A 13,933-nucleotide genomic window follows, 5' to 3' on the forward strand; every position below is an offset into this window, starting at 1 on the left:
CGCAGAATGTGACAAAAAAATTCTAAATATTCCATTACCGTACTTCGAAGCATGTCAACCGCTGTTTAAAACCAATTTTTATGCAATTTATCTCATAGAAAAGCGATAATATTCCGACCGGGAATCTGCCTGTCTGTATACTGAGGGAAAAACCGAAAGCCGGGGGCGGGGCGGGTCGCGAGGGTAAGGCTTAGTCCACTGAGTGACCACTTAGCTTTTGCTCTCCTTTGTTTCAGCCAGGGCTTTGAATTACGTCATTCCTGTTTTTCCCGGGCTCTGAGACTCCATTGGAGACGTGGGAAGTGTCACGTAACAGCAGAGATCCTTAGTTTTTGGAAGAGATGTCAAACAAAGAAAATAAAAGGTCTGACAGGGTACTTCCTGAACAGAAGCATCTCAGGTTTTTGCCTGCCATAGGAGTTCTGTTATACTCACAGACACCATTCAAACAGTTTCAGAAACTGTGGAGTGTTTTCTCTCCAAAGCTAATAATTATATGCATATTCTAGTTTCTGGGCAGGACTAATAATCAGATTAAATCGGGTACGTTTTTTATCCAGCCGTGAAAATACTGCCCCCTAGCCATAAGAGGTTAACAACGATGTTAAAAACCGATGTCAAAGCTACCGTGCATATCTATATAAGTAGGTACGTGACATAATAACGACAAGTAAAATTTTGCGCTACACGTGCAACACAGCATTCCTAACCTAGCTCACACAATGTCTGCTGTGTGGATCGAGCAGTCATTTGAGAGAGTATGAAAATTTCAGCGAGACAACTCAAAGGCGAAATCCATTAAAACCAAATTAATGGAATTTATTGCCCTTGACAATCAACCATTCTCTGTCGTGGGTGATGTTGGCTTTCACCGACTGATCGAGCACCGGTTACACTACCAAGTGCGCTATTTTTCAGATGTTGCCCTACCGGAGTTACACAGTAGTAGCGTCACTGCTATTAGCTTCAACTTCATACATTCTATACATATATATATATATATATATACATACTATCTATAGCTTCAACACATACATTCTATGGAACGCCATAAGAAACAATACTGTGCTGCCGTATTCATTGACCTGGCCAAAGCTTTTGACTCTGTTAATCACCACATCCTCATCGGCAGACTTAGTAGCCTTGGTTTCTCAAACGATTGCGTCGCCTGGTTCACCAACTACTTCTCTGACAGAGTTCAGTGTGTCAAATCGGAGGGCCTACTGTCTGGACCTCTGGCAGTCTCTATGGGGGTACCACAGGGTTCAATTCTTGGGCCAACTCTTTTCTCTGTATACATAAATGATGTCGCTCTTGCTGCTGGTGAATCTCTGATTCACCTCTACGCAGACGACACCATTCTGTATACTTCTAGCCCTTCTTTGGACACTGTGTTAACAACCCTCCAGACGAGCTTCAATGCCATTCAACTCTCCTTCCGTGGTCTCCAACTGCTCCTAAACACAAGTAAAACTAAATGCATGCTCTTCAACCGATCGCTGCCTGCACCTGCCCGCCCTTCCAGCATAACTTCTCTGGACGGTTCTAACTTAGAATTTGTGGACAACTACAAATACCTAGGTGTCTTGTTAGACTGTAAACTCTCCTTCCAGACTCACATCAATCATCTCCAATCCAAAGTGAAATCTAGAATTGGCTTCCTATTTCGCAAAAAAGCATCCTTCACTCATGCTGCCAAACGTACCCTCGTAAAACTGACCATCCTACCAATCCTCGACTTCGGCGATGTCATTTACAAAATAGCCTCCAATACCCTACTCAACAAGCTGGATGCAGTCTATCACTGTGCCATCCGTTTTGTCACCAAAGCCCCATATACAACCCACCACTGCGACCTGTATGCTCTCGTTGGCTGGCCTTCACTTCATAATCGTCGCCAAACACATTGGCTCCAGGTCATCTACAAGACCCTGCTAGGTAAAGTCCCCCCTTATCTCTGCTCACTGGTCACCATAGCAGCACCCACCTGTAGCACGCGCTCCAGCAGGTATATCTCTCTGGTCACCCCTAAAGCCAACTCCTCCTTTGGTCGTCTCTCCTTCCAGTTCTCTGCTGCCAATGACTGGAACGAACTACAAAAATCTCTGAAACTGGAAACACATCTCCCTCACTAGCTTTAAGCACCAGCTGTCAGAGCAGCTCACAGATCACTGCACCTGTACATAGCCCATCTATAATTTAGCCCAAACTACTACCTCTTCCCCTACAGTATTTATTTATTTTGCTCCTTTGCACCATATTATTTATATTTGAACTTTGAACTTTCTTCAAACTACAAATCTACCATTCCAGTGTTTTTCTTGCTATACTTTATTTACTTTGCCACCATGGCATTTTTTGCCTTTACCTCCCTTATCTCACATCATTTGCTCACATTGTATATAGTCTTATTTTTTTCTACTGCATCATTGATTGTATGTTGTTTTACTCCATGTGTAACTCTGTGTTGTTGTATGTTGTCGAACTGCTTTGCTTTATCTTGGCCAGGTCGCAATTGTAAATGAGAACTTGTTCTCAACTTGCCTACCTGGTTAAATAAAGGTGAAATAAATAAATAAAATAAATAAATAAAATAAATTTGGGTCTTTGTGTGTCAAAAAGGACACAGTAGCACTGTCAGAGCTGTACAAAAAAGTCTGCAAACAAGCAAACACCGGCCACAAACAATGTGTTTACAATACTGCGTTGGTAATAAAGCATAATTTGTTCGACAGCAACTTCTGGGGTAGCTAGCTTTAGCTTGGTACCTAGCTAGCACCAATACAACCAGCCTGAAAACAATGACCAGTAGAAACGGCAGTCATTTTCATTATTCTTAGCAATGATTTAGGAATCCTTGTGAGTAAGTATTAGCTAGGTTGCCACTTGTTGTTCGCCTATTGAAATTGAACTGCAGTTCATGAAAATAAATAGCTAGCCAGCTACTTAACCCTATTGCCCAAAGCTAACGTTATAAGCAGCCAGCTAGCTTCATCTGGCTAGTGACGCTCGACCGGAACGAGTTGTGTTGTGAAGCTAGCCACAATAAGGATTAGGCACAATAGTGGAATTTGCGGTTTGCCTTCAAAATAAAAGTATGTCATTGACAGTGATGCAAATGAACACAAATAGTAAAATTATGCCATACTTTTATTTTTAAGGCTAACAGCAAAGTCCACTATTGTGGCTAATCCGAAAATGACAAATGGATCGGCGATGGCTAGAAGACCGGTGACGTCGACCGCCAAACACCACCCGAACAAGAAGAGGCATCAACTTCAGCCGAAGTCGTGACAGTGTGTTAACTATTTAACTGTACTAGAATGCTTAAAATGCACTAAAATTCTAAATATCGGTGATCGGTATCGTTTTTTTTTTACAAGGAAAATATTGGATATAGGTACCGGCCAAAAATGTCATATCGGTGCATCACGAGTCACAATGCTGCTTGTTCTGTCTTTCCAGCAATTGTCAGCATTTTCCACCCTCTGTAGGCTAAGCATGTGTGATCCACAAAATATGTCTGACTGCCAGGGATAGATACAGTACTTTACTTAACACAACATCAACAACAGGGTTCTAAGCAGAGACAACATGGTTCTTAGCACATTAATAAAGGGGTATTTTCAGACCACACAGAGAGGCTAGCAGCTAATAAGGAACCATGTGAGAGACGAGGAGGGGTTGAAGAGAGGAAATGGGGACAAGAGGAGGCAGAAGAGATTAAGGGGTAGAGAGAATTCTCAAGGCTATGAATATAGTTTGGTTTTTCATATTTTTTTACATTTGAACATTTTGACCTTACAATAGGGTTGAGTGAATGTGTTGCTAGACAAGCACTGTTGGCCACACTTGATAACTTGAAAACTAGCACACGCAACAACTCTACAAAATGTGTCCTATTTGGATGGAAAACACAGCACCCTTTCTACGGGGTGTACAGTGTGGGTATACAGTTATCGAAATGTCTCCCAGCAGACCATTCAAACAAAGACAGTACGAAGATAGGCAGAAACTGCTTCTCCAACAGAAATCCCCGATAAACACGGAGAGAAGAGACCAAAAAACGTGTGATCGAGAGGGATAGAGAGCAGTTGATTTGAGAGATATCCAGTGCTTGACTTGGATTGAAACTAATTTTGGATGCTGGGACTGTTTATATTTAGGTGCAGGAGCTCCACATTACTTTTGAGATAATATTCTAGGTCTCAAGCAGAAGAGCATTTGAGGTGCTGGTACTTAGCTCCAGCGAGCTCCTGCCCAAGCCAAGCACTGGAGGTACTGTATCTCCAACTGAAAATACATCATCTAAGTGATTGATAAGTGATTTTGTCAGAGAACATAGGCAGCAGCGCTATACAGATGAGATAATGGCTTGGAATGAAATAATAAAGTCAGAAAATAAAACAAATGTAATATACACAACAACTGAAATATTTTAAAGTAAAGTAATGTGAATAAATAATGGTTAATACTGTAAGTGATAAGCATTAATGGGCAGTCACTACCATCATTGGACTTTTATTAAATTGTTGTATTCTGTGTTGTTACAGCATTCAACCCACATAATAAATAGTGCATTTAATTTAGAAGAACAAACAATCGAAACTGAATCTATATGAAATGTGTGCCTCACGAGCCCAGTACACCGCTATTTATTTTCCCAGAAACGTGTAAACCCTTATTTGGCTTCAGGATGTCTGGTAGAAAGATTACACAGATGGCTACAGAACCGGCATTCATTTCAGCCCTACTATAAAAAGGACCACTTGAGTCTAATTACATCCAGGAGCAAATCCTGTATCAAAGCTGGCTTTAAAAACTATGCTAGAATTATTTCTGGTTATGTGCAAATAATATACTGCCAGGGTCAGCATTATAATTTCCCAGCAGTAGGCTATGTGGAAAATATGAGCTCTAAGCCCTGACTGCAAAACCAAACCACCTTGGTTGATGGTTAGATTCCTTACTTATGCACTACACACACACCCCCTGGGCCACTTCTTATGCAATCATCATAATCCTCAGCACATGCCCCGTGCCTTCAACTGTTCTACTCAGCATCTGACAGCAGTACTGTTAGTGTTACAGGTTCTCTCTGTGTGAGCCTTGTTTACTTGTACACAGTCATGGGCACCAGGTATGGATTGACCAGTCAACACTGCTTGACATCCATACCTTGGACAGCTCCAGGTCTTCTTGGTGCAGCGATGGTTCCCCTTCACAGGTCTCACTGCGGAGGCTGCTGTTGACTCCATTCTGCTGGCCACTGGTGATTGGAGAGAAAAAAGTTATTAGAAAAATAAACCAGAGGTGCACAACATTTGTTTTATACAGCGAAAGTCTGGTTCTCCCTAGCACTCAATTGGCATTGGAGCACACCGGTCATTGATCGAAAGGAAAGGCTGAAAACAAACATACATTGCAGCCTTAGAGCACTAGAGTTGTGTACAGTACTACTGGTATGTAGACGTTACAGTACCGAGTACCACCATCTTCAACAGGACACTGTTTGACAACTGTTAGCCCCATGCTGGTCACTCTCCTCATGGAAATACCATGCCTTCGGAAAGTATTCAGGCCCACATTTTGTTCGGTTACAGCCTTATTCTAAAATGTATTGAATTGTTTTTTTCCCCTCATTAATCTACACACAGTACCCCATAATGACAAAACAAAAACTGTTTTTTAGAAAAAATGATATCACATTTACAAAAAGTATTCAGACCCTTTACTCAGTATTTGTTGAAGCACCTTTGGCAGCGATTACAGCATTGAGTCAAATAAAATAACATTTTTATTTGTCACATATGCCGAGTACAGTGAAATGCTTACTTACAAGCCCTTAACCAGCAATGCAGTTTTAAGAAAATGCCTAACAAAAAGAGATAAAAGCAACATAATTAAAGAGCATCAGTAAAATAACAATAGCGAGGCTATATACAGGGGGTACCGGTACAGAGTCAATGTGCGGGGGCACCGGTGCCGAGGTAATCGAGGTAATATGTACATGTAGGTAGAGTTATTAAAGTGACTGTGCATAGATAATAACAGAGTAGCAGCAGCGAAGAAGGGGGGGGGGGGAAATCAATGCCAATAGTCTGGGTAGCAATTTGATTAGATGTTCAGGAGTCTTATGGCTTGGGGGTAGAAGCTGTTTAGAAGACTCTTGGTCCTAGACTTGGCGCTCTGGTACCGCTTGCCATGCGGTAGCAGAGAGAACAGTCTATGACTAGGGTGGCTGGAGTCTTGGACAATTTTTAGGGCCTTCCTCTGACACCACCAGGTATAGAGATCCTGGATGGCAGGAAGCTTGGCCCCGGTGATGTACTGGACCGTACGCACTACCCTCTGCAGTGCCTTGCGGTCGGGGGCCAAGCAGTTGCCATTCCAGGCAGTGATGCAACCCGTCAGGATGCTCTTGATGGTGCAGTCGTAAAACCTTTTGAGGATCTGAGAACCCATGCCAAATCTTTTCAGTTTCCTGAGGGGGAATAGGTTTTGTCATGCCCTCTTCACGACTGTCTTGGTGTGCTTGGACCATGTTAGTTTGTTGGTGATGTGGATGCCAAGGAACTTAAAGCTCTCAACCTGCTCCACAACACCTCTGCCGATGAGAATGGGGGCGTGCTCAGTTCTCCTTTTCCTGTAGTCCACAAACATCTCCTTTGTCTTGATCACATTGAGGGAAAGGTTGTTGTACTTGCACCACATGGTCAGGTCTCGGAACTCCTCCCTATTGGCTGTCTCATCGTTGATCAGGCCTACCTCTGTGTCATCGGCAAACTTAATGATGGTGTTGGAGTCATGAGTAAACAAGGAGTACAGGAGGGGACTGAGCACGCACCCCTGAGGGGCCCCTGTGTTGAGGATCAGCGTGGCGGATGTGTTGTTACCTACCCTTACCACCTGGGGGCGGCATGTCAGGAAGTCCAGGATCCAGTTGCAGAGGGAGGTGTTTAGTCCCAGGGTCCTTAGCTTAGTGATGAGCTTTGAGGGCAGTATGGTGTTGAACGCTGAGCTGAAGTCCATGAACAGAATTCTCATATAGGTGTTCCTTTTGTCCAGGTGTGAAAGGGCAGTGTGGAGTGCAATAGAGATTGCATCATCTGTGGATCTGTTGGGGTGATATGCAAATTGGAGTGGGTGTAGGGTTTCTGGGATAATGGTGTTGATGTGAGCCATGACCATCCTTTCAAAGCACTTTATGGCTATAGATGTGAGTGCTACGGGTCGGTAGTCATTTAGGCAGGTTACCTTAGTGTTCTTGGGGACAGGGACTATGGTGGTCTGCTTGAAGCATGTTGATATTACACTCAGACAGGGAGAGGTTGAAAATGGCAGTGAAGACACCTGCCAGTTGGTTACCGCATGCTCGGAGTGCACGTCCTGGTAATCCGTCTGGCCCTGCTACCTTGTGAATGTTGACCTGTTTAACTTCACTAGGGTAGGGGGCAGCATTCGGAATTTTGGATGAAAAGCGTGCCCAAATTAAATTGCCTGCTACTCGGGCCCAGAAGCTAGGATATGCATATAATTGGTAGATTTGGATAGAAAACACTCTAAAGTTTCCACAACTGTTAAAATAATGTCTGTGAGTATAACAGAACTGATATGGCAGGCAAAAACCTGAGGAAAATCCATCCAGGAAGTACTATTATTTTTGAAAGGCTGTTTTTCCATTGAAAGCCTATCCACCATACAAAGACTTAGGACCCAGTTCACGATCTCTATGGCTTATTCTACATGTGGCCAGTCTTTAGGCATTGTTTCCGGCTTTTACTCTGAAAAATGAGGGAGATACAGCACTTTCAATGAGTGGACAGTGGAAATTTCCAGACATGAGTCCAGCGCATGATCGGGAGCGCGCCTTTCTTGTTTCTTGTTTTCTATTGACAAAGCTTTTGTCCGGTTGAAATAGCATTGATTATTTATGACAAAAACAACCTGAGGATTGATTTTAATCATCGTTTGACATGTTTCTACGAACTTTTATTGTACTTTTTTGACTTTTCGTCTGGATGTTGAGAGCGTGCTCTGTGCCTTTGGATTACTGAACTAAACGCACCAACAAAACAGGTTTTTCACCCATACCCTAGTGGTTTCTTGTAGCTAGGCACTGTCCTAACATAATCGCATGGTGTGCTTTCGCCGTAAAGCCTTTTTGAAATCGGACAATGTGGTTGGATTAACAAGAAGTTTATCTTTAAAATGGTGTATAATACTTGTATGTTTGAGGAATTTTAATTATGGGATTTCTGTTTGAATTTGGCGCCCTGCAATTTCACTGGCTGTTGTCGAAATGGGACGCTAGCGTCCCAATGATACCAGAGAGGTTAAATGTCTTACTCACATTGGCTGTGGAGAGTGTGATCACACAGTCATCCGGAACAGCTGATGCTCTCATGTTTCAGTGTTGCTTGCCTCGAAGCGAGCATAGAAGTTATTTAGCTCATCTGGTAGGCTCGTGTCACTGGGCAGCTCTCGGCTGTGCTTCCCTTTGTAGTCTGTAATAGTTTTCAAGCCCTGCCACATCCAACGAGCATCAGAGCTGGTGTAGTATGATTAGACCTTAGTCCTATATTGACCCTTTGCCTGTTTGATGGTTCGTCGGAGGGCATAGAGGGATTTCTTATAAGCTTCCGGGCTAGAGTCCCGCTCCTTGAAAGTGGCATCTCTACCCTTTAGCTCAGTGCGAATGTTCCCTGCTTCTGGTTGGGATACGTACGTATTAGAGGTCGACCGATTATGATTTTTCAGCGCCGATACCGATACCAATTATTGGGGGACCAAAAAAGCCGATACCAATTAATCGGACGATTTTTTTTTTTTTGCGATGTATTTTATTTCTTTGTAATAATGACAATTGCAACAATACTGAATGAACACTTATTTTAACTTAATATAATACATCAATAAAATCTATTTAGCCTCAAATAAATAATGAAACATGTTCAATTTGGTTGAAATAATGCAAAAACAAAGTGTTGGAGAAAAGTAAAAGTGCAATATGTGCCATGTAAAAAAAGCTAACGTTTAAGTGCCTTGCTCAGAACATGAGAACATATGAAAGCTAGTGGTTCCTTTTAACATGAGTCTTCAATATTCCCAGGTAAGAAGTTTTAGGTTGTAGTTATTATAGGAATTATAGGACTACTTCTCCCTATACAATTTGTATTTCATATACCTTTGACTATTGGATGTTCTTATAGGCACTTTACTATTGCCAGTGTAAAAGTATAGCTTCCGTCCCTCTCCTCGCTCGAACCAGGAACACATCGACAACAGCCACCCTCGAAGCAGCATTACCCATGTAGAGCAAGGGAAACAACTACTCCAAGTCTCAGAGCGAGTGACGTTTGAAACGCTATTAGCGCGCACCCACTAACTAGCTAGCCATTTCACATCGGTTACACCAGCCTAATCTTGGGAGTTGACAGGCTTGCATAAACAGCGAAATTGCGAAGAGCTGCTGGCAAAACGCATGAAAGTGCTGTTTGAATGAATGCTTACGAGCCTGCTGGTGCCTACCACCGCTCAGTCAGACTGCTCTATCAAATCATAGACTTAATTATAATAAACACACAGAAATACGAGCCTTAGGTCATTAATATGGTCGAATCCGGAAACTATCATCTCGAAAACAAAAACAAAAAAATGATTTCAGTGAAATACGGAACCGGTCCGTATTTTATCTAACGGGTGGCATCCCTAAGTCTAAATATTCCTGTTACATTGCACAATTGTCATAATTACGTAAAATTCTTGCAAATTAGTTCGCAACGAGCCAGGCAATGAACGCAAGAGCAGTGACACAATTTCATGTTAGCAGGCAATATTAACTAAATACGCAGGTTTAAAAATATATACTTGTGTATTAATTTTAAAGAAAGGCATTGATGTTTATGGTTAGATACATTGATGCAACGAAAGTGCTTTTTTCGCAAATGCGCTTGTTATATCATCACCCGTTTGTCGAAATAGGCTGTGATTCGACGAGAAATCAACAGGCACCATGTGTAGTTAACTAGCGATTATGTTAAGATTAAGACAGTTTTTTATAAGGTAAGTTTAATGCTAGCTAGCAACTTACCTTGGCTTCTTGCTGCCCTCACATAACAGGTAGTCAGCCTGCAATGCAGGCTCCTCGTGGAGTGCAATGTAAGGCAAGTGGTTAGTGCATTGGACTAGTAACCAGAAGGTTGCAAAAACGAATCCCCGAATCCCCCCTGAACAAGGCAGTTAACCCCCATTCCTAGGCCGTCATTGAAAATAAGAATGTGTTCTTAATCTGACTTGCCTAGTTAAATAAAGGTGTAAAAAAAAATAATAATAATAATAAATATATAGGCAAATCGGTGGCCAAAAATACCGATTACCGATTGTTATGAAAACTTGAAATCGGCCCTAATTAATCGGCATTCCGATTAATTGGTCGACCTCTAGTACGTACAGTCACTGTGGGAACATAAATTAACTTATTGATGAAGCCAGTGACTGATGTGGTGTACTCCTCAATGCCACCGGAAGAATCCCGGAACATATTCCAGTCTGTGCTAGCAAAACAGTCCTGTAGTTTAGCATCTGCTTCATCTGACCACTTTTTTATAGACCGAGTCACTGGTGCTTCCTGCTTTAATTTTTGCTTGTAAGCAGGAATCAGGAGAATAGAGTTATGGTCAGATTTGCCAAATGGAGGGTGAGGGAGAGCTTTGTACGCGTCCCTGTGTGTGGAGTAAAGGTGGTGTAGAATTTTTTTCTCTCTGGTTGCATGTTGATAGAAATTAGGTAAAACTGATTTAAGTTTCCTTGCATTGAAGTCCCCGGCCACTAGAAGCGCTGCCTCTGGATGAGCGTTTTCCTGTTTTCTTATGGCAGTATACAGCTCATTGAGTGCAGTCTTAGTGCCAGCATCGGTCTGTGGTGGTATGTAGACAGCTACAAAAAATACAGATAAATTCTATGTAGAAAGTGTGGTCTACAGCTTATCATGAGACACTCTACCTCAGGCGAGCAAAACCTCGAGACTTCTTAGATATTATGCACCAGCTGTTGTTTATAAATATACATAGGATGCCACCCCGTGTCTTACCAGAGGTTGTTGTTCTATCCTGCCGATAGAGTGTATAATCCGCCAGCTGTATGTTATTAATATCATCGTTCAGCCACGATTCGGTGAAACATAAGGTATTACAGTTTTTAATGTTCCGTTGGTAGGATATACGTGCTCTTGGTTCATCCCATTTATTTTCCAGCGATTGAACGTTAGCTAACAGTAAGGATGGCAAAGGCAGATTAGCCGCTAGTCGCCTGATCCTCACAAGGTACCTCGATCTCCTTCCACCTCGATCTCCTTCTCAGTTTCTTTCTCCTGCGAATAGGGCCTGTTCGTGTGTTTGGACTATATCCTTCCCGTCCGACTCATTACATAAATGGTTTTTTTCCAATTCGAGGTGAGTAATCGCTGTTCTGATGTCCAGAAGCTCTTTTCGCTCATAAGACACAATAGCAGCAACATTATGTACAAAATAAGTTACAAACAATGTGAAAAAACAAACAATAGCACGGTTGGTTAAGAGCCAATAAAACGTCAGCCATCCTCTCCGGCGCCATCAAACAGTCCAGTCTTCTTGGGTATGACGCTACAAACTTGGCACAACTGTATTTGGGGACTTTCTCCCATTCTTCTCTGCAGATCCTCTCAAGCTCTGTCAGGTTGGATGGGGAGCATTGCTGCACAGCTATTTTCAGGTCTCTCCAGAGATATTCGATCGGGTTCAAGTCCAGGCTCTGGCTGGGCCATTCAAGTACATTCAGAGACTTGTCCCGAAGCCACTCCTGTGTTGTCTTGGCTGTGTGCTTAGGGTCATTATCCTGTTGGAAGATGAGCAAGTTTTCATCAAGGATCTCTCTGTACCTTCCTACATTCATCTTTGCATCAATCCTGACTAGTCTTCCAGTCCCTGCTGCTGAAAAACATCACCACAGCATAATGCTGCCACCACCATGCTTCACCGTAGGGATGGTGCCAGGTTTCCTCTAAAGGTGACGCTTGGCATTCAGGCCAAAGAGTTCAACTTGGTTTCATCAGACCAGAGAATCTTGTTTCTCATGGTCCAAGAGTCTTTAGGTGCCATTTGGCAAACTCCAATCGGGCTGTCATGTGCCTTTTACTGAGGAGTGGCTTCCGTCTGGCCACTCCACCATAAAGGCCTAATTGGTGGAGTGCTGCTGAGATGGTTGTCCTTCTGGAATATTCTCCCATCTCCACAGAGGAACTCTAGAGCTATGTCAGAGTGACCATCGGGTTCTTGGTCACCTCCCTGACCAAGGCCCTTCTCCCCCGATTGCTAAGTTTGGCCGGGCGGCCAGCTCTAGGAAGAGTCTTGGTGGTTCCCAACTTCTTCCATTTAAGAATGATGGAGGCCACAGTGTTCTTGGGGACTTTCAATGCTGCAGAAATGCTTTGGCACCCTTTCCCAGATCTGTGCCTCAACACAATCCAGTCTCGGAGCTCTATGGACAATTCCTTTGACCTTATGGCTTGGTTTTTTCTCTGACATGGACTGTCAACTGTGGGACCTTATATAGACAGGCGTGTGCCTTTCCAAACACTGTACAATCAATTGAATTTACCACAGGTGGACTCCAATCAAGTTGTAGAAACAGCTCAAGGATGATCAATGGAAACAGGATGCACCTGAGATCAATTTAGAATCTCATAGCAAAGGGTCTGTATACTTATGTAAATAAGGTATCTGTTTTTTGTTTCTAATAAATGCGCAAACATTTATAAAAACCTGTTTTCGCTTTCTCATTATGGGGTATTGTGTGTAGATTGCCGAGGAAATGGTTTTATTTAATTCATTTTAGAATAAGGCTGTAATGTAATTAAATGTGGAAAAAGTCAAGGGGTCGTAATACTTTCCGAAGGCATTGTATAGCTCATCTGCAACTGTACACCTTCAGCTCAGAGAACATGGAGGATGTTATACTACACATCGGCAGAAGAATGAGGGCTAACAGGTGGGTTTATTGCCATACACCAAATAGTACTATGTTGTTGAAAATGGTGTACTCGTTGGGCCATACCAAACACACTTCTGCCGTGTCATTTGTTAACCCAGCAATATTGACAGCACAGCATGCCTTCACACCCCTTGACTTTTTCCATATTTTATTGCGTTACAGCCTGAATTTAAAATGGAATTTAAAATGGATTGAATTGAGATTTTTTTTGTCACTGGCCTACACACAATACCATATAATGTCAAAGTGGAATTGTTTTTCTACATTTTTACAAATGAAAAGCTGAAATGTCTTGAGTCAGTAAGTATTCAACCCTTTGTTACGGCAAGCATAAATAAAAAAATTAGTTAACACGTCACATAATAAGTTGCATGGACTCAATGTGTGTGCAAGAAGTGTTTAACATGATTTTTGAATGACTACCACATCTCTGTACCCCATACAAACAATGTATCTGTAAGGTCCCTGAGTCGAGCAGTACATTTTAAACACTGATTCAACCCCAAAGACCAGGAAGGTTTTCCAATGCCTCGCAAAGAAGGGCACCTATTGGTAGATGGGTAAAACATTTAAAATCAGACATTGAATATCACTTTGGGTGGTGTATCAATACAACGACGCCACTACAAAGATACAGGTGTCCATCTTAACTCAGTTTCCAGAGAGGATGGAAACCGCTCAGGGATTTCACCATGAGGAGAAAACTCAGTTAAGAGTTTAATGGCTGTGATAGGAGAAAACTGAGGATGGATCAACAAAATTGTAGTTACTCAACAGAACTAACTTAAATGACAGAGTGAAAAGAAGGAAGCCTGTACAGAATAAAAATAGAATAATCTTACACTAGAGTATTTTGTGTAATTTTTTTTTACAATTAAATCAATTTTAATCCCACTTTGTAACA

General features: G+C 42.3%; 1 protein-coding gene across 2 annotated transcripts in view; it reads right to left on the reverse strand.

Annotated features, from left to right (window-relative positions):
- The window catches only part of LOC115154223 (uncharacterized), an 89,983-nt gene that overhangs the window by 74,966 nt on the left and 1,084 nt on the right, over nucleotides 1–13,933 (reverse strand). For both annotated transcript variants that reach the window (XR_003867844.1, XM_029700224.1), the window contains exon 2: nucleotides 5,179–5,269. Coding sequence is in view for 1 of the 2 variants with exons in the window: in XM_029700224.1 (XP_029556084.1) it covers nucleotides 5,179–5,269 (91 nt within the window). In the remaining variant the exon portion in view is untranslated. The remainder of the gene's footprint in view (nucleotides 1–5,178; nucleotides 5,270–13,933) is intronic.

This window comes from Salmo trutta, chromosome 19, assembly GCF_901001165.1.
Source record: "Salmo trutta chromosome 19, fSalTru1.1, whole genome shotgun sequence".
NCBI classification, from domain to species: Eukaryota; Metazoa; Chordata; class Actinopteri; order Salmoniformes; family Salmonidae; genus Salmo; species Salmo trutta.